The 24,729-nt window shown below is 45.1% G+C and overlaps 1 protein-coding gene and 1 long non-coding RNA gene across 3 annotated transcripts in view; one reads left to right on the top strand and one right to left on the bottom strand.

Annotated features, from left to right (window-relative positions):
* Positions 1–24,729, top strand: part of LOC143769033 (uncharacterized) — an 898,561-nt gene that overhangs the window by 302,888 nt on the left and 570,944 nt on the right. The window lies entirely within an intron of this gene.
* LOC143769013 (SH2 domain-containing adapter protein D-like) overlaps positions 9,208–24,729 on the bottom strand; it is a 242,901-nt gene continuing 227,379 nt past the window's right edge. For both annotated transcript variants that reach the window (XM_077257628.1, XM_077257622.1), the window contains one exon: positions 9,208–9,984. In XM_077257628.1, the coding sequence (XP_077113743.1) occupies positions 9,798–9,984 (187 nt within the window). In that variant the 3' untranslated portion in view covers positions 9,208–9,797. The remainder of the gene's footprint in view (positions 9,985–24,729) is intronic.

The raw sequence follows: 24,729 nt of genomic DNA, 5'->3' as shown, positions 1-24,729 counted from the left end.
AGCAGGAAAAGCAGCAGTAACTCTTTGTACAGAGCGGGACTGAGCAAGACACTGGGACCGATGTCTCCGCTGAGCAGGCTCCACTGCGGCAGGAGAAGAATGGGAGACCGCAGCGGAGATGGCCCGAGATTCCCCCAGTGCAGAGGTGGGAACTCGACCCCTAACATTATCCCCCCTCCTTGGACCTTGCTATGCTCGAAGGCGGCAATGAGCTGCGGAGCCCGAATGTGCTCAGCAGGCTCTCAGGACCATAACCCTTCCAATCCACCAAATAAAACTTTTTGCCACGTACCACCTTGCACCCCAAAATAGCGTTCACCTCGTAATCGTCCGTAGACGAACCCGATGTCCCAGCAGATGACTCGGAAAACCGGGACATGTATATGGGTTTCAAGAGGGACACATGAAAGGTGTCAGTGATACCCAGGCGTGGCGGAAGGGCCAAACAATAGACCACAGGATTAACCTGTACGAGGACCTTGAAGGGACCCAAGTAGCGAGGTGCAAATTTAGTGGACTCAACTCGCAGCCTGATGTTACGGGCGGAGAGCCACACCAAGTCGCCAGGAGCAAAGGTCGGAGCTGGGCGCCGATGTGCATCGGCGGAGGACCTCATTCTCTCCTTGGAGGCCCGAATGGCATCCTGAGTGCGGTCCCAAATATCCCGTGCCTCCACAGCCCAGTCTGCCACCCTGAAGTCGGCGGAAGACACGGGCATAGGCACAGGTACCCGCGGATGCTGACCATAATTGAGGAGGAATGGGGTTTGTCCAGTGGAGTCGGCTACGGCGTTGTTCAGTGCAAACTCTGCCCACGATAGCAAGGATGCCCAGTCATCCTGCCTGGCTGAGACAAAATGTCGCAGATATGTGACCAAGGTCTGGTTGGCCCTCTCTACCAACCAATTTGTCTCGGGATGATATGCGGAAGAGAGATTTAACTCAATGCTGAGAAGACGACAAAGCTCTCTCCAGAACCGAGACGCGAACTGGGGACCCCGGTCACTGACAATTTTGTCTGGCATACCGTGTAGGCGGAAGATGTGTTTTATGAACAACACTGCCAAGGCCCGTGCAGAAGGTAACCGTGGTAGCGGCACCAAATGCACCATTTTCGAGAAATGATCGGTGATGACCCAAATGATGGTACAGCCGCGAGACTTGGGTAAACCCACAACAAAGTCCATCTCCCAGAGCCTGTCTGCCACCGGCAAGGGATAGAGTAACCCAGCTGGCCGTTGACGAGGAGATTTATTTTTGGCGCAGGAGACACACGCCTGAATATATTCTCTGACATCCCGGACCATATGTGGCCACCGGTAAGTCCTCGCCAGCAGCTCAGATGTCCTCTTTGTCCCAAAGTGTTCACCCACCCTGGACGAATGAGCCCAAGAGAGAACCTCCGGTCGCAAATTAATGGGCACAAAAGTCTTGCCCGGAGGCAGAGACTCTAGCGAAACCGGCCCCATGGTTGTCAGGCTCTCTGAAGGGACAATAAGCCGAGGCTCCCCTTCCTCCTGCTCAGATGACACAACAGAGCGAGAGAGCACATCAGCACGAATGTTCTTCTCCCCAGCGAGATAATGAAGAGTGAAGTGGAACCAGGAGAAGAACAAAGACCATATGGCCTGGCGAGAATTTAGCCGCTGGGCTGTTTGCAGATATTACAAATTTTTGTGGTCCGTGAACACTTGAAAGGGAAAACGAGCCCCCTCCAAGAGATGTCTCCATTCCAAGAAAGCCAGCTTCATCGCTAGCAACTCCCTGTCCCCAATGGAATAATTCCTCTCCGCAGGTGTGAAGGTCTTGGAGAAGAAGAAGCATGGATGCTTCCGACCTTGAGCATCCTTTTGGAAGAGGACTGCTCCTGCACCAACGGAAGAGTCATCCACCTCCATTATGAACGGCTTATCAACATCGGGACGATGTAGGATGGGAGCGCTAGCAAAATTGGACTTAATAGAAGAAAAGGCCCTGGAGACCTCTTCAGACCACAATTTGGGATTTGCTCCCTTCTTGGTGAGGGCTACCAAGGGAGCTACCAAAGTTGAGAAGTGGGGAATGAACTGGCGGTAATAAGTAATGAACCCCATAAAGCGCTGCACCGCTTTAAGAGAATGGGGTTCTTGCCAGTCCATCACAGCCTGTAGTTTGGCAGGATCCATAGCCAATCCCTGGGCGGAGATGATATAGCCCAGGAAAGGTAAAGACTCCTGCTCAAACATACACTTCTCCATCTTTGCATAGAGAGAATTTGACCGTAAGAGGTCGAAAACTCTGCCAACATCTCTCTGGTGGGAGTCAATATCTGGAGAAAAGATGAGAATATCATCTAGATAGACTATGACCGAGGTGGAAAGCATATCCCGGAAGATGTCATTGACAAAGTCTTGGAAAACGGCTGGGGCATTACAGAGCCCGAAGGGCATCACCAGATACTCATAGTGCCCATCTCTGGTGTTAAATGCCGTCTTCCATTCGTCCCCCTCACGGATGCGAATCAGGTTATAAGCACCCCGTAGATCTAATTTGGTAAATACCTTAGCTCCCCGTAGCCTATCAAAAAGCTCAGAAATCAGGGGCAGCGGGTACTTATTCTTAACGGTGATGGCGTTAAGACCCCTGTAATCTATGCAAGGACGTAATTCTCCGTTCTTCTTCTGCACGAAGAAGAACCCTGCCCCTGCTGGTGACACTGACTTCCTAATGAACCCTCTTGCCAAATTCTCCTGGATGTATTGGGACATGGCCTCCGTTTCCGGAAGAGAGAGGGGATAGACACGTCCCCGAGGAGGTTCTGCTCCAGGCAAGAGATCTATAGGACAGTCATAGGGACGGTGAGGCGGAAGGATCTCAGCAGCTTTTTTAGAGAAGACGTCTGCATAGGACCAATAGTATTTGGGAAGAGAAGAGAGATCTGCGGGTATCTCAGTGGTGGAAACCTGAACGCACTCTTTCACACATCTGCCCTTACAGGATTCACTCCAACCCAATATCCTCCCAGAGGTCCACTCAATATGTGGGGAGTGGAAACGGAGCCAGGGTATTCCCAGCAGAATCTCATCCATTCCCTCAGGAAGGACAAGAAGGGAGATTATCTCCTGGTGGGATGGGGACATAGCTAACGTGAAAGGGACAGTCTGGTGTGTGATCTGAGATGGAAGTGTTGACCCGTTCACTACTCTAACAGTCACCGGTTTGGCGAGCATCACCAGAGGTATTGCATGGCGCAGAGCAAAAGCCGAGGACATGAAATTCCCCTCTGCTCCAGAGTCCACACAAAGCTCGACTGTTAGAGAGTAAGAGCCTATTATGATTGTCCCCTTGAAGGACAGCTTGGAGGAAAATGCCGCTATGTCTAGAGAACCCCCTCCAATGGTTACTAGAGGCAATCTTTTACCCAACCGCCGTGGACATTTATTGGCATAATGTCCTTCTTGTTGGCAATTTCTGCAAACCACGGGTACTCGAGCGGTCCGAGACTTAGGTCCCGCTCGAGAAACCTCCATGGCCACATGGGAGTCAGATGCCAGAAAGGAAGATTCTAGAGGTCTGGCAAAGGTGGGGGCCAGCCGAAACCTCTGCCTACACTGGGCCCGCTCCAACCTCCGCTCGTTAAAACGGAGGTCGATGCGGGTAGATATAGAAATAAGCTCCTCCAGTGTGGCGGGAATCTTCCTGGTGGCCAAGGCGTCCTTCACATGGTCTGCCAGTCCTCTCCAGAACACCGGAATAAGGACTTTATCCGGCCACTCCAGCTCTGAGACCAGAGTCCGGAATTGGACGGCGAACTGGCTGACCATGGACGAACCCTGGGTTGTTGCCAACAATTGGAGCGCGGTATCGTGGGTGACACGAGGTCCCAAAAAGACCTGTTTCAGAGCATCCATTAAGAGAAGAGCACTCTGCACCACACGATCATTGCGCTCCCATAGCGGCGTGCCCACTCCAACGCCCTGCCCGACAAAAGGGATAAAACAAATCCCACTTTCGCCCGTTCCGTAGGAAAACGTGCAGCCAGAAGCTCAAGATGTATGGAGCACTGACTCACGAATCCCCGACATTGCTTACTGTCACCAGCAAACTTGTCTGGAAGCGGGAGACGGGATAAAGTCAGAGCAGGGGTGGCAGAGGACAAACTGGCTGCAGCTACATTTGCAGCCTGAACAGCGACTGCGGTAACATCCACAGCTGAGGTTGTGCGCTCGAGAGCCGCCAACCTACCCTCCAGCTGCTGGATGTACCGCTGTAACAGCTGATCGTCCGCCATTTACTAGCCAGACCCTGGCGCTAGTATACTGTTAGGGCTAGCGGAACGCACCGAGTAAATATAGATGTTTATTATAATGGGTGCGTCCACCGTGCAGGAGGAACCTGCTGCTAGCGAATGGCGGCACTGTTTGGCGGTATAGACTAGCTCTGTTACTCCACAGAGTAGCCGTGAAAGGGGAGGCACTGCGCCCTGTTAGCCTCACAGGAGCACAAGCTTACTGCCAAGCTGATAGCAGTCAGTGGTTATGCAACATGCAATCTCCTCACCGGAGGTGCCGGTATTCTAGGGGCTTATTTCAGCCGGGTCCCTGAACACACTCATGCATAACCACACTGGCGCAAAGCACATATATGAATTGATACTAGCGCATGGCCATGCGGCCATGCGAGCCTTATATAGCTACAGCAAGAAAAAGACCTTCCTAGAAGGACCAATGAGAGACTGCCATACCTGAGCATGTGACCCTAAATCTCCACTGAGAGATCTTGCCCTGGGCATGCTCAGTGTGTGCAAAACAGGACTTAGTCCTAGCACCTACAGGACCTTCCTGAGGGGACCAATGGACTTAGCTGCAGTATCTGACCATGTGACCCACGATCTCCACTGAGAGAGCTTACTCAGGGCATGCTCAGAACGAGAAAAGCAGGACTTAGTCCCAGAAGCATCTGCTCGCCGCTGCCCAGCACTGACTTCAATGGCAGAAGCAGGAAAAGCAGCAGTAACTCTTTGTACAGAGTGGGACTGAGCAAGAAGCTGGGACCGACGTCTCCGCTGAGCAGGCTCCACTGCGGCAGGAGAAGAATGGGAGACCGCAGCGGAGATGGCCCGAGATTCCCCCTGTGCAGAGGCGGGAACTCGACCCCTAAGACTGGGCAATATACTACGTGGCTGGGCAATCTACTACGTGACTGGGCAATATACTACGTCTGGGCAATATACTACGTGACTGAGCAATATACTACGTGACTGGGCAATATACTACGTGACTGGGCAATATACTACGTGGAAAGGAGAAGCACTGCTCCCTGTTAGCCTCACAGGAGCACAAGCTTACTGCCAAGCTGATAGCAGTCAGTGGTTATGCAACATGCAATCTCCTCACCGGAGGTGCCGGTATTCTAGGGGCTTATTTCATTTGGGTCCCTGAACACACTCATGCATAACCACACTGGCGCAAAGCACATATATGAATTGATACTAGCGCATGGCCATGCGAGCCTTATATAGCTGCAGCAAGAAAAAGACCTTCCTAGAGGGACCAATGAGAGACTGCCATACCTGAGCATGTGACCCTAAATCTCCACTGAGAGATCTTGCCCTGGGCATGCTCAGTGTGTGCAAAGCAGGACTTAGTCCTAGCACCTACAGGACCTACAGAGTCAGACTGAGCGAGACGCTGGGACCGACGTCTCCGCTGAGCAGGCTCCACTGCGGCAGGAGAAGAATGGGAGACCGCAGCGGAGATGGCCCGAGATTCCCCCTGTGCAGAGGCGGGAACTCGACCCCTAACACTGGGCAATATACTACGTGGCTGGGCAATATACTACGTGACTGGGCAATATACTACATGACTGGGCATTATACTACGTGGCTGGGCAATATACTACGTCACTGGGCAATATACTACGTGGCTGGGTAATATACTACGTGACTGGGCAATATACTATGTGGCTGGGCAATATTATACGTTACTGGGCAATATACTGCGTGATTGGGCAATATACTACGTGGCTGGGCAATATACCACGTGGCTCGGCAATATACTACATGGGCTGAACAATATACTACGTGGACATGCATATTCTAGAATACCCGATGTGTTAGAATCGGGCCACCATCTAGTATATATATAGACTGTATATATTTTTAAGAATATTTGAGCCGATGGATCCATGATATGTCCATTTTGCAAGCCTGCGAGAAAAAATCGACGTACGGAAGCCATACGGATGACACACGGATAAATTTGTGCATAAAAATCGCATCCTCGCACTGAATACGGAACAGTGTTTTGGGACAATTACTGCGTATTACGGCCGTAAAAAACGGACCGTATTTACTTACGCCTAGTGTGACCCTGGCCTAACACTGTAAAATATGAGATGTCTGAAAAGGTGAAGGCCCAGAAACCAGATGTTGTTAGCCAACACCCTTCTTCCAACCTTAGGGTGACAGAAAACTCAAGCTGATGTACTAATGGAGGGAAGGGGGAATACTGTCTGTTCAAGGTGTAAATAAGGAATAATATATATATTTTTTTCTTTATTTTAACATTTGTATTACATTTTTTTAAATCTTTTTACATATTTTATATACACATATACTGTATATATATATTTGCAAACTTTGATGTTATATTTTTGGTATATTTTTCATTTTTACATATTTTCGATTTCATACTTTATACTGTTTCCTTTTTTAAACTTTTGTTATTTATTTTAACATATTTTTATTTTGTATCATTAGTATTTTGCACATTTTTTATTTCATATTTTGCATTACAAGTCTTTATATATTTTTATTTTAGATTTGTATTTATACATACATATATATATATATTTATACATATATAGTGTTATAGTTTACATATTTTTTATTTAATATTATTTGTTAGAATTTTTTATAGTTTTATTTTAGATTTGTATTATTCTACATATTTTTAATATATATTTTTATTTTAGATTTGCATAGTTTACATACTTTAGTTTTTATATTTGTTTATTCTTTTTTAGATTTTAATTTTAGTTTTGTATTATTGTTAGCCATTAGTTTACATATTTAATTTATATTATTAAATTTGATTTTTTGTCTATTTTTATTTTAGATCTGTTATTATTATTAATAATTTACACATTTGTATTTTATATTTGTATGATGATTCTTTTTATATTTATTTTAGACTAGTATTATAATTATAATGATTATTATTTTACATATTTTGTATTTAATATTTGTAATTAGGATTTTTTATGTTATTTTATATTATTATTATTACTATTATAATACATACGGTATATTTTACTTATTTCTGTTCTACATATTTTTCCCTCCAGAGTATGTTTGATCACTGGATACAGTCTACTGTAAAATGAAGGATCCCCTCCGAATCTTTATCTACCGTCCACAGGGCTTTATAGGAGTACCAACATGTCTGTCATGACAGCAAGGAAGCAAGTCCTGCCCTGACCGTGGGTTACACTACCTGAAATGATCACTTCATAGTGCTCATAAAGATGTAATGATTGTGATCTACTGAGTATACTCAGATGGTTTTCCAAGATTAGAAAATTCTGGCTGCATTCTTCCAGAACTGCGCCACACCTGTCCACTGGTTGTGTCAGGTAATGTAGCTCAGCTCTATTAAAAAAAATGGGGCTAAGCCGCAATACCATATACATACAACCTACGATTCTGTTTTTTGTTTAAAAAAAACATGTTATCATCCTGGACAAACCCTCAAAGGACTAGAGTTGAAAAACCATTTATTAAAAGTGTCTACAAAAGAAAATGTTTTTGTTGGCCATAGTGACCAATCACAGCGCACGTTTCATTTTACCAGAGCTGTTTCAAAAATGCAAGCTGGGCTCTGATTGGTTGCTATGGGCAACAGTTCTACTACTAGACAGTTTTAACAATTGAGGCCTAGTGTTTTGTCATTTCTTGAAAAACCCTTTCTTTTTATACATTAATCAACAGACCAAATGGCAGAGCTTGAGATCCCTCACCCTTGTACACACACAGTATATATCTATATAGAGAGAGGACAACAGGGTTGTAAATATAAAATGTTTAATTTGTGGTAACTTTTAAATCTTCAAAAAGTTGATGCCAAAGATGGACAGAAGGGACGGCACATTTTACCCTGAGGGTCGCTGGTCTTTATGGTTCCTTCACCGTGTTAATGATGTCCTGAAGAAGACAAACCTTTATTTTCCGGGACGGTGACTCTCTCATATGCAGCGAGAGGACATGTGTTTCGGAGTAAAATGAGTCAAGTCGGAGGCTGGGGGGGGTCAGTCCTGCTATATACTTGCTTAAAAAATTTGGAGATTAGAAAAAAGCACCTATTTTTGTTTTCTTTAAAACTTCAAAAAAGCACCACCCTTGTTCGTAGACTGTGCCTGGTATTGCAGCTTAATTCTCTTCATGTGAGCTGCAATACCTTTTACAAGGGTGGCGCGGTTTTCAGTTTTAAGTTCCATCACGTAACCCTGTAGACTAGCGCCACACGGCAATCCCGGTCATGTAACAAAAAAACATTTGTGTGACTGTTTTAGCCAAATCCATCCATAGGTCCGGTAGGAATTGGTATATAACCTACATAGAAGTCTATGAGGACAAAGTTACGTCACGTTTTCACTTTGCATCTAGTAGTGTTGAATTTTCCTATTACTAGCACTGTTGAGATTTAGACCTGGGTTATAAAATGACTCCATCGACAATTAGATGGGACGTCAAAATGCAACGCCACAATCGTAAACCCTTCCCACCCCATGACATACTATTACATCATCGTGCTGGCTCAAGATCTGAGCCCGCTCTAAACAAGGGCACCCGCCTCTCACGGCAGCAATCAGACGTAGCGTAGATGATTACTCTCTTAAATGCCACTTTCAGCCATTGACAGTGGCACTTAAAAGGTACGTTCCCTGTGGATCGTATGTTCAGGAGCCTTTTCACCATCTCTGCAATGTAATCGTGGCTTGCCACAGAGGCCGATGGCAAGTTGAAAGTCCCCTAAGACGATGATTATTGCTACATACTGCAATACCGGAGTATCACAATACATAGTACTGTCCATCAAACAATCACAGGTACAAGTTTTCTAATATGGAGAAAAAAAAAAAAAAAATATATATATATATATATATATATATATATATATATATATATATATATATATATATAAAAAGAGAAAATCAAAACTCCCCCCCTCCCCATCCAAAATTTAAGAAATTGTAAAACATAAACATACTTGGTAACGCCTCATCCATAAGAGTCTGAACTGTGAAAACATAAGATTATGTAACCCATAAAGTAAAAGCCGATTAATGAAAAAAAAACTGAAGTGCCAAAAGTGCACAAAAAATGCAATAAATAGAATTAAAAACATTGCATGTATTTCCCCAAAAATTGTACCATCAAAAACTATAGTTCGGCAGGTAAAACTTGTAAAAAAATATAAATCAATAAAAAATATAAACCAAAGGGAAAAAACTCAAATTGCCTGCATCTTTGAGGTGTTAATGTTACGAGAGCAGAGGCCCCGTGTGGCCCTAGGCTTAGGTTTACAAGACCGAGAGGGACAAGGAATTTTCTGCACATGTCCTCCGCCCATGTTGTGTCATTGAGATGTGTTTTACAATGTTATGCTGCATTTGTGATGGATGGTTTTATGTCAAACTTGAAAAAAGTCTTAAAAAACATTGTTTCTTTTTCAAAATACTTCTTCTTGCATGTTGGTTTTAAGGTCTTTGTTTTACCATTGGGTAATGGTGAAGTCACAGAGTCAGTGTTTGGTTTCACTAATGTATCATCGCAGGCACCGGATGCTGAAGACACACTTGTCCCTCTCCTGGGAAGAGTAGTGGAGATTGGATGTAATGCTGGACCAGATCGATGACGCACGGTAAAGATGGGCCACTGTCACCGAGCATGTACCGGCCATCTGGCAGGCCTATCACCTTTACGTGCAAGATGCTGCCACGTCCTCTGCAAAATATAAAGAATTTTCAGCTTAACTGATTAGAAAAGTGAAAAATTTGAGCTGCAGTCCCTCCATCAAATACATTCTCACTGTGCCAAAAAAGTGTTCCCTATGTAAAGAAAGAGAACCTTTCAGTAAAATTCTACTAAACCAAGTAATGGTACGGCTGTATAGATGGTAAAATGATGAGAAAAATGACACTTGTCTTGTAGTAATCTGATGTGCCAACCCTGAGAAACTGAGCTTTGAAGCAATATTCAAATTAGCCTTGAAGTAGATTGGGGCGTGTCATTGCATTCAGAGTACACACCTTCAATGTGCTTAAAGGCTGATTTGCATTTGGATTCAAAGCTTGATTTCTCAGCACTGACAAATCAGATTATTATAAGACAGGTGTCATTTTTATTGTTATACTATGAGCAATGATAGACAAATTATATGGAAGGGTTCCATTTAAGATCTGGCAGCCACTATGATTGTCCTAAAGGAATATTTCCATTTTCATATGTGATATTATCGGGTAGTACTTGTAAAAACAAGCACTTTTGCTATTTACTGCATATTAAAATGTGCAGCCTTTGTTGAGATATTAATATTTAGCTTTTGTTTACACCTCATTGCCTGTGAGACAGACCACTTCTGTTTAGCGTGTAAGAACTCAGCGGTATTAAGAGGTAACGGCTTGCTTAAGCGATCTTGACCAGCTTCAAAACAGTACTTATGAGTATGGAGGAGCGGACCCGTGGAAGTTCTAGCTCGCCCTCTCTCTCTCGCCCTCTCTCTCTCTCACCCTCTCTCTCACCCTCTCCCTAGGTGTCTGGTATTAACCCCGAACTTTACAGTTCGCTCATCTCTACTTACGAGCTCAGTGAAAGAGCTTGTAAGAGCTGTTCATGTTCTTCAGTCTAGCAGCAGTGGTCGGTCTCCAGGGCAATGCACTACAGACAAGTGTTAATATCTCAAGAATGGCTGAAAATTTTAATAAGCAGTAAATAGCAAAATTGCTTGCATTTACAAGCACTATCCAACAATAGCCATTTGTGCAGACGGGAATAATCCTTTGAAACGCCCTATACTCATTAGAAATACAAGTGCTTCTCACAAAATTAGAATATCATAAAAAGTTAATTTATTTCAGTTCTTCAATACAAAAAGTGAAAAGTATTGATTTCTGTTAATATTGATGTTTATGGCTTACAGCCAATGAAAACCCAAAAATCATTATCTCAGTAAATTAGAATACTTTATAACACCAGCTTGAAAAATGATTTTAAAATCCGAAATGTGGCCTCCTGAAATGTATGTTCAGTAAATACACTCAATACTTGGTCTTGGCTCCTTCTGCATCAATTATTGCATCAATGTGGTGTGGCATGGAGGCGATCAGCCTGTGGCACTGCTGAGGTGTTCTGGAAGCCCAGGTTGCTTTGATTGCAGCCTTCAGCTCGTCTGCATTGTTGGGTCTGGTGTCTCTCATCTTCCTCTTGACAATACCTCATCGATTCTCTATGGGGTTAAGGTCAGGCGAGTTTGCTGGCCAATCAAGTACAGTGATACTGTTGTTTGTAAACCAGGTATTGGTACTTTTGGCAGTGTAGACAGGTGCCAAGTCCCGCTGGAGAATTTAATTTCCTTCTCCAAAAAGCTTGGCAGCAGAGGGAAGCATGAAGTGCTCTAAAATTTCCTGGTAGACGGCTGTGCTGACTTTGGTCTTGATAATACACAGTGGACCTACACCAGCAGATGACATGGCATCCCAAACCATCACTGATTGTGGATACTTCACACTAGACCTCAAGCAGCTTGGATTGTGTGCCTCTCCACTCTTCCTCCAGATGCTGGGACCTTGCTATATAAATTAAATGCAAAATTTATTTCATCTGAAAACAACACCTTGGACCACTGAGCAACAGTCCAGTCCTTTTTCTCCTTGGCCCAGGTAAGATGCCTCTGGCGTTGTCTATTGGTCATGAGTGGCTTGACACAAGGAATGCGACACTTGTAGCCCATGTCCTGGATACTTCTGTGAGTGGTGGCTCTTGAAGCACTGACTGCAGTAGCAGTCCACTCCTTGTGAATCTCCCCCAAATTTTTGAATGGCATTTTCTTAACAATCATTTCAAGGCTGCGGTTATCCCAGTTGCTTGTGCACCTTTTTCTACCACACTTTTTCCTGCCACTCAACTTTCCACATCCACACTGTGAACAGCCAGCTTCTTTAGCAATGACCTTTTGTGGCTTACCCCCCTTGTGGAGTGTGTCAATGACTGCCTTCTGGACATGTGTCAAGTCTACAGTCTTCCCCTTGATTGTGGCGCACTTCATGCTTCCCTCTGCCGACAAGCTTTATAGAGATGGAAATTTCATTCTCCAGCAGGACTTGGCACCTGTCAACACTGCCAAAAGTATCAATACCTGGTTTACAAACAACAGTGTCACTGTGCTTCATTGTCCAACAAATTCACCTAACCTTAACCCCATGGAGAATCTATGGGGTATTGTCAAGAGGAAGATGAGAGACACCAGACCCAACAATGCAGATGAACTAATGGCTGCTATCAAAGCAACCTGGCCTTCCATAGCACCTCAGCAGTGCCACAGGCTGATCGCCTCCATGCCACGCCGCATTGATGCAATAATTGATGCAAAAGGAGCCCCGACCAAATATTGAGTGCATTTACTGAGCATACATTTATTTCCATAGGCCAACATTTTGGATTTTAAAATCATTTTTCAAGCTGGTGTTATAAAGTATTCTAGTTTAATGAGATAATGACTTTTGGGTTTTCATTGGCTGTAAGCTATAACCATCAACATTAACAGAAATAAAAGCTTGAAATAGATCACTCTATTTGTAATGACTCTGTATAAAATAGGAGTTTCACTTTTGGCATTGAAGAAATGAAATACATTAACTTTTTGATGATATTCTAATTTTGTGAGAAGCACTTGTATATTCCAAAGACATACTGATAGGGATTTTAGATTGTGAGCCCCATCGGGGACAGCGATGATAATGTGTGCAAACTGTAAAGCGCTCTGGAATATGTTTGTGCTATATAAATAAAAGATTATTATTATATACTAGATGGTGGCCCGATTCTAATGCATCGGGTATTCTAGAATATGTATGTAGTTTATTTATGAAGTAAACGTGAGTGAACTATGTGGCACTGTGACTGACAGAACTTGTTCAGTAAATGTGACTGAACTACGTGGCACTGACTGACAGAACTTGTTCAGTAAACGTGACTGAACTACCTCACACTGTAACTGACAGAACTTGTTCAGTAAACGTGAGTGAACCATGTCGCGCTGTGAGTGGGGGTTAAATTCTGCCCCAATATTGCTGATTCGTCGTGGCCAGCTGGCGCGATCAATCAGCGACGCGGGATTTCCGTTACAGACAAACAGACATAATTAGATGATTATATAGTAGATGAAAATAAGCAGCACTCCTATTAATTGTGGAAAGTGGAGGACTTTTTGTTAGCCCATGTGACGTTTCCGATCCATAACAGAACATTTCTCTGCTATGGAATTCAAATGTTACCACATGGGCTAATAATCGGTGTGCTGATTATTTTCTTTTTATAAATCACTTTGATTTAAGGGTGTGTGTCCTAAAATCATTTCACCCACTGCTTAATATTTGGTGGTGCTCAGTTATGACACATATATCAAGGCCGACATCACCATCCCAGGCAAGTGGGCAAGTTCTGGGGTCCACAAGTCGTCTGGAACATGGCATACTATGGGGCTCGTAAGTAGTGAGGCCTTGATGCCAGCGCCGACACAGTTGAAAACAATGATGAGTAAGGGAAACATCCACTGACGCTTAGGGTTGAGCGAAACGGGTCGATCATTTTCAAAAGTCGCCGACTTTTGGCTAAGTCGGCGTCTCATGAAACCCGATCCGACCCCTGTGCTTGTCGGCCATGCGGTACGCGACTTTCGCGCCAAAGTCGCGTTTCAATGACGCGAAAAGCGCCATTTCTCAGCCAATGAAGGTGAACGCAGAGTGTGGGCAGCGTGATGACATAGATCCTGGTCCCCACCATCTTAGAGAAGGGCATTGCAGTGATTGGCTTGCTGTCTGCGGCGTCACAGGGGCTATAAAGGGGCGTTCCCGCCGACCGCCATCTTACTGCTGCTGATCTGAGCTTAGGGACAGGTTGCTGCCGCTTCATCAGAAGCAGGGAGAGCGTTAGGCAGGGTCCACTAACCACCAAACCGCTTGTGCTGCAGCGATTTCCACTGTCCAACACCACCTTCGGTGTGCAGGAACAGTGGAAGCTATTTTTTTTTTTTTTTCCCCTCAGCGCTGTAGCTCATTGGGCTGCCCTAGAAGGCTCCGTGATAGCTGTATTGCTGTGTGTACGCCACTGTGGAAACCAACTGCTTTTTTCAAAGCACATATCCTCTTGTTCCTTCCTTTCTGCACAGCTATCTTTTTTGTTTGTCCACACTTTTTATTTAATTTGTGCATCAGTCCACTCCTATTGCTGCCTGCCATACCTGGCTTACATTACTGCAGGGAGATAGTAATTGTAGGACAGTTTTTTTTTTTTTTTTGTTTTTTTTTTGTGGGAGATTAAGATTGGCATTTCTGCTACAGTGCCATCCCTGTGTGTGCCATCTCTCACTGAGTGGGCCATAGAAAGCCTATTTATTTTTTCCGTGATTTGTGTTCTAAAATCTACCTCAACACAGAAACACTACATCAATCAGTGGGAGAAAAATATTGGCCTCAGTCAGGGCTTGTGTGCCACTGCTGTGTGTGCGCTATCTCTCATTCAGTGGGCTATAGCAAGCCTATATTTTTTTTTTTTTTTTTTTTTTAATATTATTTGGTTTCAAAAGTCTCCCTGAAAAAAAAAAAAAACCTAAAAAAACAGTGGGAGAGTAATATTGCCCTTTCAGCTTGTGTGCCAGTCTTGACTCCTGGGTGTGCCACCTCTCTCCCTCTCATTCAGTGGGCCATAGAAAGCCTATTTATTTTTTTTTTTAAATATTATTGGGTTTCTAAAGTCTCCCTGAAAAAAACAAAAAATACATAAAAAAACAGTGGGAGAGTAATATTGCCCTTTCAGCTTGTGTGCCAGTCTTGACTCCTGGGTGTGCCACCTCTCTCCCTTTCATTCAGTGGGCCATAGAAAGCCTATTTATTTTTTTTTTTAAATATTATTGGGTTTCTAAAGTCTCCCTGAAAAAACAAAAAAAACCTAAAAAAACAGTGGGAGAGTAATATTGCCCTTTCAGCTTGTGTGCCAGTCTTGACTCCTGGGTGTGCCACCTCTCTCCCTCTCATTCAGTGGGCCATAGAAAGCCTATTTATTTTTTTTTTAAATATTATTGGGTTTCTAAAGTCTCCCTGAAAAAAACAAAAAATACATAAAAAAACAGTGGGAGAGTAATATTGCCCTTTCAGCTTGTGTGCCAGTCTTGACTCCTGGGTGTGCCACCTCTCTCCCTTTCATTCAGTGGGCCATAGAAAGCCTATTTTTTTTTTTTTTTTAATATTATTTGGTTTCTAATTCTCCCTGAAAAAAAAAAAAAAACCTAAAAAAACAGTGGGAGAGTAATATTGCCCTTTCAGCTTGTGTGCCAGTCTTGACTCCTGGGTGTGCCACCTCTCTCCCTCTCATTCAGTGGGCCATAGAAAGCCTATTTATTTTTTTTTTTAAATATTATTGGGTTTCTAAAGTCTCCCTGAAAAAACAAAAAATACATAAAAAAACAGTGGGAGAGTAATATTGCCCTTTCAGCTTGTGTGCCAGTCTTGACTCCTGGGTGTGCCACCTCTCTCCCTTTCATTCAGTGGGCCATAGAAAGCCTATTTATTTTTTTCGTGATTTGTGTTCTAAATTCTACCTCAACACAAAAACACTACATCAATCAGTGGGAGAAAAATATTGGCCTCAGTCAGGGCTTGTGTGCCACTGCTGTGTGTGCTATCTCTCATTCAGTGGGCTATAGCAAGCCTATTTTTTTTTTTTTTTTTTTTTTTTAATATTATTTGGTTTCTAAAGTCTCCCTGAAAAAAAAAAAAACCTAAAAAAACAGTGGGAGAGTAATATTGCCCTTTCAGCTTGTGTGCCAGTCTTGACTCCTGGGTGTGCCACCTCTCTCCCTCTCATTCAGTGGGCCATAGAAAGCCTATTTATTTTTTTTTTTAAATATTATTGGGTTTCTAAAGTCTCCCTGAAAAAACAAAAAATACATAAAAAAACAGTGGGAGAGTAATATTGCCCTTTCAGCTTGTGTGCCAGTCTTGACTCCTGGGTGTGCCACCTCTCTCCCTTTCATTCAGTGGGCCATAGAAAGCCTATTTTTTTTTTTTTTAATATTATTTGGTTTCTAATTCTCCCTGAAAAAAAAAAAAAAACCTAAAAAAACAGTGGGAGAGTAATATTGCCCTTTCAGCTTGTGTGCCAGTCTTGACTCCTGGGTGTGCCACCTCTCTCCCTCTCATTCAGTGGGCCATAGAAAGCCTATTTATTTTTTTTTTTTAAATATTATTGGGTTTCTAAAGTCTCCCTGAAAAAACAAAAAATACATAAAAAAACAGTGGGAGAGTAATATTGCCCTTTCAGCTTGTGTGCCAGTCTTGACTCCTGGGTGTGCCACCTCTCTCCCTTTCATTCAGTGGGCCATAGAAAGCCTATTTTTTTTTTTTTTTAATATTATTTGGTTTCTAATTCTCCCTGAAAAAAAAAAAAAAACCTAAAAAAACAGTGGGAGAGTAATATTGCCCTTTCAGCTTGTGTGCCAGTCTTGACTCCTGGGTGTGTCACCTCTCTCCCTCTCATTCAGTGGGCCATAGAAAGCCTATTTATTTTTTTTTTAAAATATTATTGGGTTTCTAAAGTCTCCCTGAAAAAACAAAAAATACATAAAAAAACAGTGGGAGAGTAATATTGCCCTTTCAGCTTGTGTGCCAGTCTTGACTCCTGGGTGTGCCACCTCTCTCCCTCTCATTCAGTGGGCCATAGAAAGCCTTTTTTTTTTTTGGTTTTTTTAATATTATTTGGTTTCTAAAGTCTCCCTGAAAAAAACAAAAAAAACATAAAAAACAGTGGGAGAGTAATATTGCCCTTTCAGCTTGTGCGCCAGTCTTGACTCCTGGTTGTGCCACCTCTCTCTCTCTAATTGTGGGCCATAGAAAGCCTTTTTTTTTTTTTTTTTTAATATTATTTGGTTTCTAAAGTCTCCCTGAGAAAAAAAAATAAATAAATTAGGTGGGAGATTAATATTGACATTAGTGCTTGAGTGACAGTCCTGCGTGTGTGTCATCTCTGTGATTTTGTGCCACAGAAAACAGAGTGTGTAACATTGTGCCTGATTTTCCTTGTGGTCTCACCAACCTGTTAAGGGATATTGAAATCATACTGAAGTTATAGCTCACCGTGTAAGTTGTTTGATAGCAACAAATAAAGTTACTTTGGTTAAGATTTTAAAACAATGAGGAAGTCTGGTGCAAGAGGTCGTCGTGGGCGTTCATTGTCAGCTGGTAATGATGGTAGTGGTAGTGGAGCATCAGGTGGTCGTGGGGATAAAAATATTCCACCTAAGTCTGGAGCTGTGGAGCCAGTTTCGTCGTCAGGCTACACAAGGCCTCGAACGCTCTCTTTTCTGGGAGTAGGAAAACCGCTTTTAAAGGCGGAGCAGCAACAGCAAGTTTTGGCTTACATTGCAGACTCAGCCTCTAGCTCTTTTGCCTCCTCTTCCGAAACTGGTAAATGTAAAAGCAGCGCGTCGCTTGTGGATGTTCACGGTCAGGGACAAGTCGCTTCCTTGTCCTCCTCAGCAAAAACTACAACAAGAGAGAAGGATGCAGCAGGCGACACAACGGGTCACTCCATGGAGCTCTTTACACATACCGTCCCTGGCTTAGAAAGTGAAACATTTAACAGGCCATGCCCATTACAAGTATATTCTGACATGGAGTGCACTGATGCACAGCCACAGCCAGAGTACTATGCTGCTCCTTTGACTCAGACCACCACATTGCCCTCTCAGGGTACAGATCCACAATCAGACCCTGATGAGACTATGTTGCCCCGCCACGAACGCTATACCACCGACCGACACAGTGACACAGACGAAGTTGCACACGAGCTCGAAGAGGAGGTAATAGATGACCCAGTTATTGACCCCGATTGGCAGCCATTGGGGGAACAGGGTGCAGGCGGCAGTAGTTCAGAAGCGGAGGTGGAGGAGGGGCCGCAGCAGGCATCAACATCGCAACAGGTTCCATCTGCCGGGCCCGTATCTGGACCAAAACGCGTGTCAAAGCCAAAACCTGTTGGAGCACAGCGTTGCCATCCGGTTAAAGCTCAGTCTGCAATCCCTGAAAAGGGATCAGAGTCTAGGAAGAGTGCAGTCTGGCATTTTTTTAAACAACATCCAACTGATCAGCGCAAAGTCATCTGTCAAAAATGTTCAACTAGCTTAAGCAGAGGTCAGAATCTGAAAAGTCTAAATACTAGTTGCATGCATAGACACTTAACCACCATGCATTCTCAAGCCTGGACTAACTACCAAACGTCCCTCAAGGTTGTAGCACCCTCGGCCAATGAAGCTAGTCAGCAACGCAACATCCCTTCCGTCACTGTAAGGCCACCATTTTCCGCACCACCGGCAGTATCTGTGCAGGTTTCTTTGCCAGCCAAAAGCAGTCAGGGTCAGGGAATCACCAGTTTTGTAGGAGGAAATATTGCATGTAGGGCACCGGCGGAAACAATACCGTCTCCAACCGTCTCTCAGTCTGCCATGTCCACCGGCACACCCGAAAGTTCCACGATCTACAGCTCTCCAGTCCAGCTCACCCTACATGAGACTCTGGTTAGAAAAAGGAAGTACTTATCCTCGCATCCGCGTACACAGGGTTTTAACGCCCACATAGCTAGACTAATCTCGTTAGAGATGATGCCCTACCGGTTAGTTGAAAGCGAAGCTTTCAAAGCCCTGATGGAGTACGCTGAACCACGATACGAGCTACCCAGTCGACACTTTTTTTCCAGAAAAGCCATCCCAGCCCTGCACCAGCATGTTAAACAGCGCATCGTCCATGCACTCAGGCAATCTGTGAGTACAAAGGTGCACCTGACTACAGATGCATGGACCAGTAGGCATGGCCAGGGACGTTATGTGTCCATCACGGCACACTGGGTGAATGTGGTGGATGCAGGGTCCACAGGCGACATCAATTTAGGGACAGTTGTGCCTAGCCCACGGTCTAGGAAACAGTTGGCTGTAGGCGTTCGCACCCCCTCCTCCTCCTCCTCGTCCTCCTGCAGAAGCTACAGCTCTTCCACAGAACGCAGTCGGCCAACCACTCCATCGGCAGATGACACTGTTGCACACCAGTTGTCCCATTATGGGCCAGCTACTGCCAAGCGTCAGCAGGCTGTATTGGCTATGAAGTGTTTGGGCGACAACAGACACACCGCGGAAGTTCTGTCCGAGTTCTTGCAACAAGAAACGCAGTCGTGGCTGGGCACAGTAGATCTTGAGGCAGGCAAGGTAGTGAGTGATAACGGAAGGAATTTCATGGCTGCCATCTCCCTTTCCCAACTGAAACACATTCCTTGCCTGGCTCACACCTTAAACCTGGTGGTGCAGTGCTTATTGAAAACTTATCCTGGGTTCTCCGACCTGCTCCTCAAAGTGCGTGCACTTTGCTCACATATCCGACGTTCGCCTGTACACGCCAGCCGTATGCAGACCTATCAGCGGTCTTTGAACCTTCCCCAGCATCGCCTAATCATAGACGTTGCAACAAGGTGGAACTCAACACTGCACATGCTTCAGAGACTGTGCGAACAGAGGCGTGCTGTTATTTATTTGTGGGAGGATACACGGGCAGGCAGTAGGATGGCAGACATGGAGTTGTCAGGTGTGCAGTGGTCGAAGATACAAGACATGTGTCAAGTCCTTCAGTGTTTTGAGGAATGCACACGGCTGGTTAGTGCAGACAACGCCGTAATAAGCATGAGCATCCCCCTAATGCGTCTGCTGATGCAAAGTTTGACGCACATAAAGGAGCAGGCGTCTGCACCAGAGGAAGAGGGAAGCCTTGATGACAGTCAGCCATTGTCTGGTCAGGGCAGTGTACAGGACGAGGTAGCGGGCGAAGAGGAGGTGGAGGACGAGGAGGATGATGGGGATGAGTATATTTTTAATGCGGAAACTTTCACGGGGGCACAGGAAATTGGTTGCGTGTCACGGCCGGGTTCTGGTTTTTTGAGGGACACAAGTGACGTAGATTTGCCTGCAACTGCCCCTCAACCAATCACAACCGGAGATTTGACAAGTGGAACTTTGGCCCACATGGCGGATTATGCCTTACGTATCCTACAAAGGGACACACGCATTACGAAAATGATGAACGATGACGATTACTGGTTGGCCTGCCTCCTTGATCCACGCTATAAAGGCAAATTGCAAAATATTATGCCACATGAGAACTTGGAACTAATATTAGCAACCAAACAATCAACTCTTGTTGACCGTTTGCTTCAGGCATTCCCAGCACACAGCGCACGTGATCGTTCTCACACGAGCTCCAGGGGGCAGCAGACTAGGAGTGTTAGGGGTGCACACATCAGAAGTGGCGTTGGACAGAGGGGTTTTCTGACCAGGTTGTGGAGTGATTTTGCTATGACCGCAGACAGGACAGGTACTGCTGCATCAATTGAAAGTGACAGGAGACAACATTTGTCCAGTATGGTTACTAACTATTTTTCATCCCTTATCGATGTTCTCCCTCAACCGTCATTCCCATTTGATTACTGGGCCTCCAAATTAGACACCTGGCCAGAATTGGCAGAATATGCATTGCAGGAGCTTGCTTGCCCGGCAGCAAGTGTCCTATCAGAAAGAGTATTCAGTGCTGCAGGGTCAATATTAACCGAAAAAAGGACTCGTCTGGCTACCCAAAATGTTGACGATCTAACATTCATTAAAATGAACCACAACTGGATTTCAAAATCTTTTGCCCCACCTTGCCCGGCCGACACCTAGCTTTCCTATGAAAAGCTCTTGCCTGTGAATTACTTTTCTAATGTCTAATTTGCTGCTGCAGATTGTACAGCATACGACATGTTTACACCTCCCTAAATGGCCAAACTCCCCACACGGGGCCGTGGTATCGCGACTTGGCGCAAGCACCCGTGAGACTGCTGTTTGTCTGAAGAGGTGGGTGTGCTCGCTTTTGGTTGACGGCATTGCTACTGGGTCCCTCATAGTACAATGTAGTGTCTCTGGCGGTGGTGGTGCGCACCCAACGTCAGACACACCGTTGTAACATGAGTGGCCCTGGGGCGGTCCCGCCGGCCTCAAGAGAGTTCCCCCCTACCCCAGCTCAAACTGGGCTCTACTACGTGCAAAATTATGTCGCACAGCTCCACCAATCTTTAGTCTATTCGCTGACATCATTCAATGTCTGGCACTGACAATACAAATTTGTAGACATCTATGATGCAACTTAAAGTAGTCTGTGTCTGTGTCCTATATTGGCACCATTAAATAGTTACTGCCAAATTACTATGTCAGAAACACAGCAGATGAGCCCACCCCTGTACCTAAGTATGCCATCTTTTTTTTTGTTTTGGTTGTTTTGCGAGACATTAACATCTATTTATATTTTGGGAGTACTGGGACAGACACTCCTTGCACTACTCCTCCACTCAGCACCAAGCTGCCTGCCCGTGTATCCATGTAACCGCTGTAAAACTGCCATGAGCCTATTGTTTGTTATTTTAGGCCTTTGATAGCCTGTCTGCGGTCCCTACTCCTCCACTGACCACCAAGCTGCCTGCCCGTGTATCCATGTAACCGCTGTAAAACTGCCATGAGCCTATTGTTTGTTATTTTAGGCCTTTGAAGCCTTTCTGCGCTCCCTCCTTCCACTAGTCCTCCACTGACCAGACCACTGCTGCCCGTGTACCCCTGGAACCAATTTTAAAGTGCCTACAGCCAGCCCATTTTATTGTGTTAGGCCTTCGAAGCCTGTCTGCGGTCCCTCCTTCCACTAGGCCTCCACTGACCAGACCACTGCTGCCCGTGTACCCCTGGAACCAATTTTAAAGTGCCTACAGCCAGCCCATTTTATTGTGTTAGGCCTTCGAAGCCTGTCTGCGGTCCATACTTTAAATACTCCTCCACTCACCACCAAGCTGCCTGCCCGTGTATCCATGTAACCGCTGTAAAACTGCCATGAGCCTATTGTTTGTTATGTTAGGCCTTTGATAGCCTGTCTGCGGTCCCTACTTTAAATACTCCTCCACTCACCACCACCAAGCTGCCTGCCCGTGTATCCATGTAACCGCTGTGAAACTGCCATGAGCCTATTGTTTTTTTATGTTAGGCCTTTGATAGCCTGTCTGCGGTCCCTACTTTAAATACTCCTCCACTCACCACCACCAAGCTGCCTGCCCGTGTATCCATGTAACCGCTGTAAAACTGCCATGAGCCTATTGTTTGTTATGTTAGGCCTTTGAAGCCTTTCTGCGCTCCCTCCTTCCACTAGTCCTCCACTGACCAGACCACTGCTGCCCGTGTACCCCTGGAACCAATTTTAAAGTGCCTACAGCCAGCCCATTTTATTGTGTTAGGCCTTCGAAGCCTGTCTGCGGTCCATACTTCCACTAGTCCTCCACTGACCAGACCACTGCTGCCCGTGTACCCCTGGAACCAATTTTAAAGTGCCTACAGTCAGCCCATTTTATTGTGTTAGGCCTTCGAAGCCTGTCTGCGGTCCATACTTCCACTAGGCCTCCACTGACCAGACCACTGCTGCCCGTGTACCCCTGGAACCAATTTTAAAGTGCCTACAGCCAGCCCATTTTATTGTGTTAGGCCTTCGAAGCCTGTCTGCGGTCCATACTTCCACTAGGCCTCCACTGACCAGACCACTGCTGCCCGTGTACCCCTGGAACCAATTTTAAAGTGCCTACAGCCAGCCCATTTTATTGTGTTAGGCCTTCGAAGCCTGTCTGCGGTCCATACTTCCACTAGGCCTCCACTGACCAGACCACTGCTGCCCGTGTACCCCTGGAACCAATTTTAAAGTGCCTACAGCCAGCCCATTTTATTGTGTTAGGCCTTCGAAGCCTGTCTGCGGTCCATACTTTAAATACTCCTCCACTCACCACCAAGCTGCCTGCCCGTGTATCCATGTAACCGCTGTAAAACTGCCATGAGCCTATTGTTTGTTATGTTAGGCCTTTGATAGCCTGTCTGCGGTCCTTACTTTAAATACTCCTCCACTCACCACCTAGCTGCCTGTGTATCCATGTAACCGATGTAAAACTGCCATGACTGCCTACTGTTTGTTATTTTAGGCCTTTGATAGCCTGTCTGCGGCCCCTACTTGCAATACTCCTCCACTGACCACAATGCTGCCTGGAGTGCCTGCCTGTGTATCCATGTAACCGATGTAAAACTGCCATGACTGCCTACTGTTTGTTATTTTAGGCCTTTGATAGCCTGTCTGCGGCCCCTACTTGCAATACTCCTCCACTGAGCACAATGCTGCCTGGAGTGCCTGCCTGTGTATCCATGTAACCGATGTAAAACTGCCATGACTGCCTACTGTTTGTTATTTTAGGCCTTTGATAGCCTGTCTGCAGCCCCTACTTGCAATACTCCTCCACTGACCACACCAATGCTGCCCGTGTACCCCTGGAACCTATTTAAAAGTTCATAGAGCCTAGTTATATATTTTATTTACTATTAATAAGGCCATGATGGACTACGCTGTACCACGCTACAAGCTAACCAGTCGACACTTCTTTTGCGAGAAAAGCCATCCCAACCCTCCACCAGCATGTAGAAGACCGCATTGTCCATGCACTCTGGCAATCTGTGAGTACAAAGGTGCACCTGACAACAGACGCATGGACCTGTAGGCATGGCCACGGAAGATTACGTGTCCATTACGGCGCAATGGGTTAATGTGGTGGATGCATGGTCCACAGGGGACAGCCTACTAAGTCTGTCTGCAGTCCCTAATTCAAATTGTCCTCCACTGTCTAAATCGGAACTTCCACCTTCTGGCTTTCGGCCTATAGTATCAGAAATTAAACTGCATTTGGCCTTCAACTTTGGTTAGGGCCTACTAACGGCTTCTGCCCCTCCCTGGTGTTGCCCTCAACTAAATAAAGCTGAGCTTCAACCTTCCGGCTCTCATTATGTGGTTTTAAAAAAAAAAATGGTGGTTAGGGCCTACTAACGGCTTCTGCCCCTCCCTGGTGTTGTCCTCAACTAAATAAAGCTGAGCTTCAACCTTCCGGCTCTCATTATGTGGTTTAAAAAAAAAAAATGGTGGTTAGGGCCTACTAACGGCTTCTGCCCCTCCCTGGTGTTGTCCTCAACTAAATAAAGCTGAGCTTCAACCTTCCGGCTCTCATTAAGTGGTTTTAAAAAAAAAATGGTGGTTAGGGCCTACTAACGGCTTCTGCCCCTCCCTGGTGTTGTCCTCAACTAAATAAAGCTGAGCTTCAACCTTCCGGCTCTCATTAAGTGGTTTTAAAAAAAAAAAAAATGGTGGTTAGGGCCTACTAACGGCTTCTGCCCCTCCCTGGTGTTGTCCTCAACTAAATAAAGCTGAGCTTCAACCTTCCGGCTCTCATTATGTGGTTTTAAAAAAAAAAATGGTGGTTAGGGCCTACTAACGGCTTCTGCCCCTCCCTGGTGTTGTCCTCAACTAAATAAAGCTGAGCTTCAACCTTCCGGCTCTCATT

The sequence above is a fragment of the Ranitomeya variabilis genome, chromosome 1 (genome assembly GCF_051348905.1).
Source record: "Ranitomeya variabilis isolate aRanVar5 chromosome 1, aRanVar5.hap1, whole genome shotgun sequence".
Lineage (NCBI taxonomy): Eukaryota > Metazoa > Chordata > Amphibia > Anura > Dendrobatidae > Ranitomeya > Ranitomeya variabilis.
Note: the sequence above shows the minus strand (reverse complement) of the source record. Positions and strands in the feature narration are given on the sequence as shown.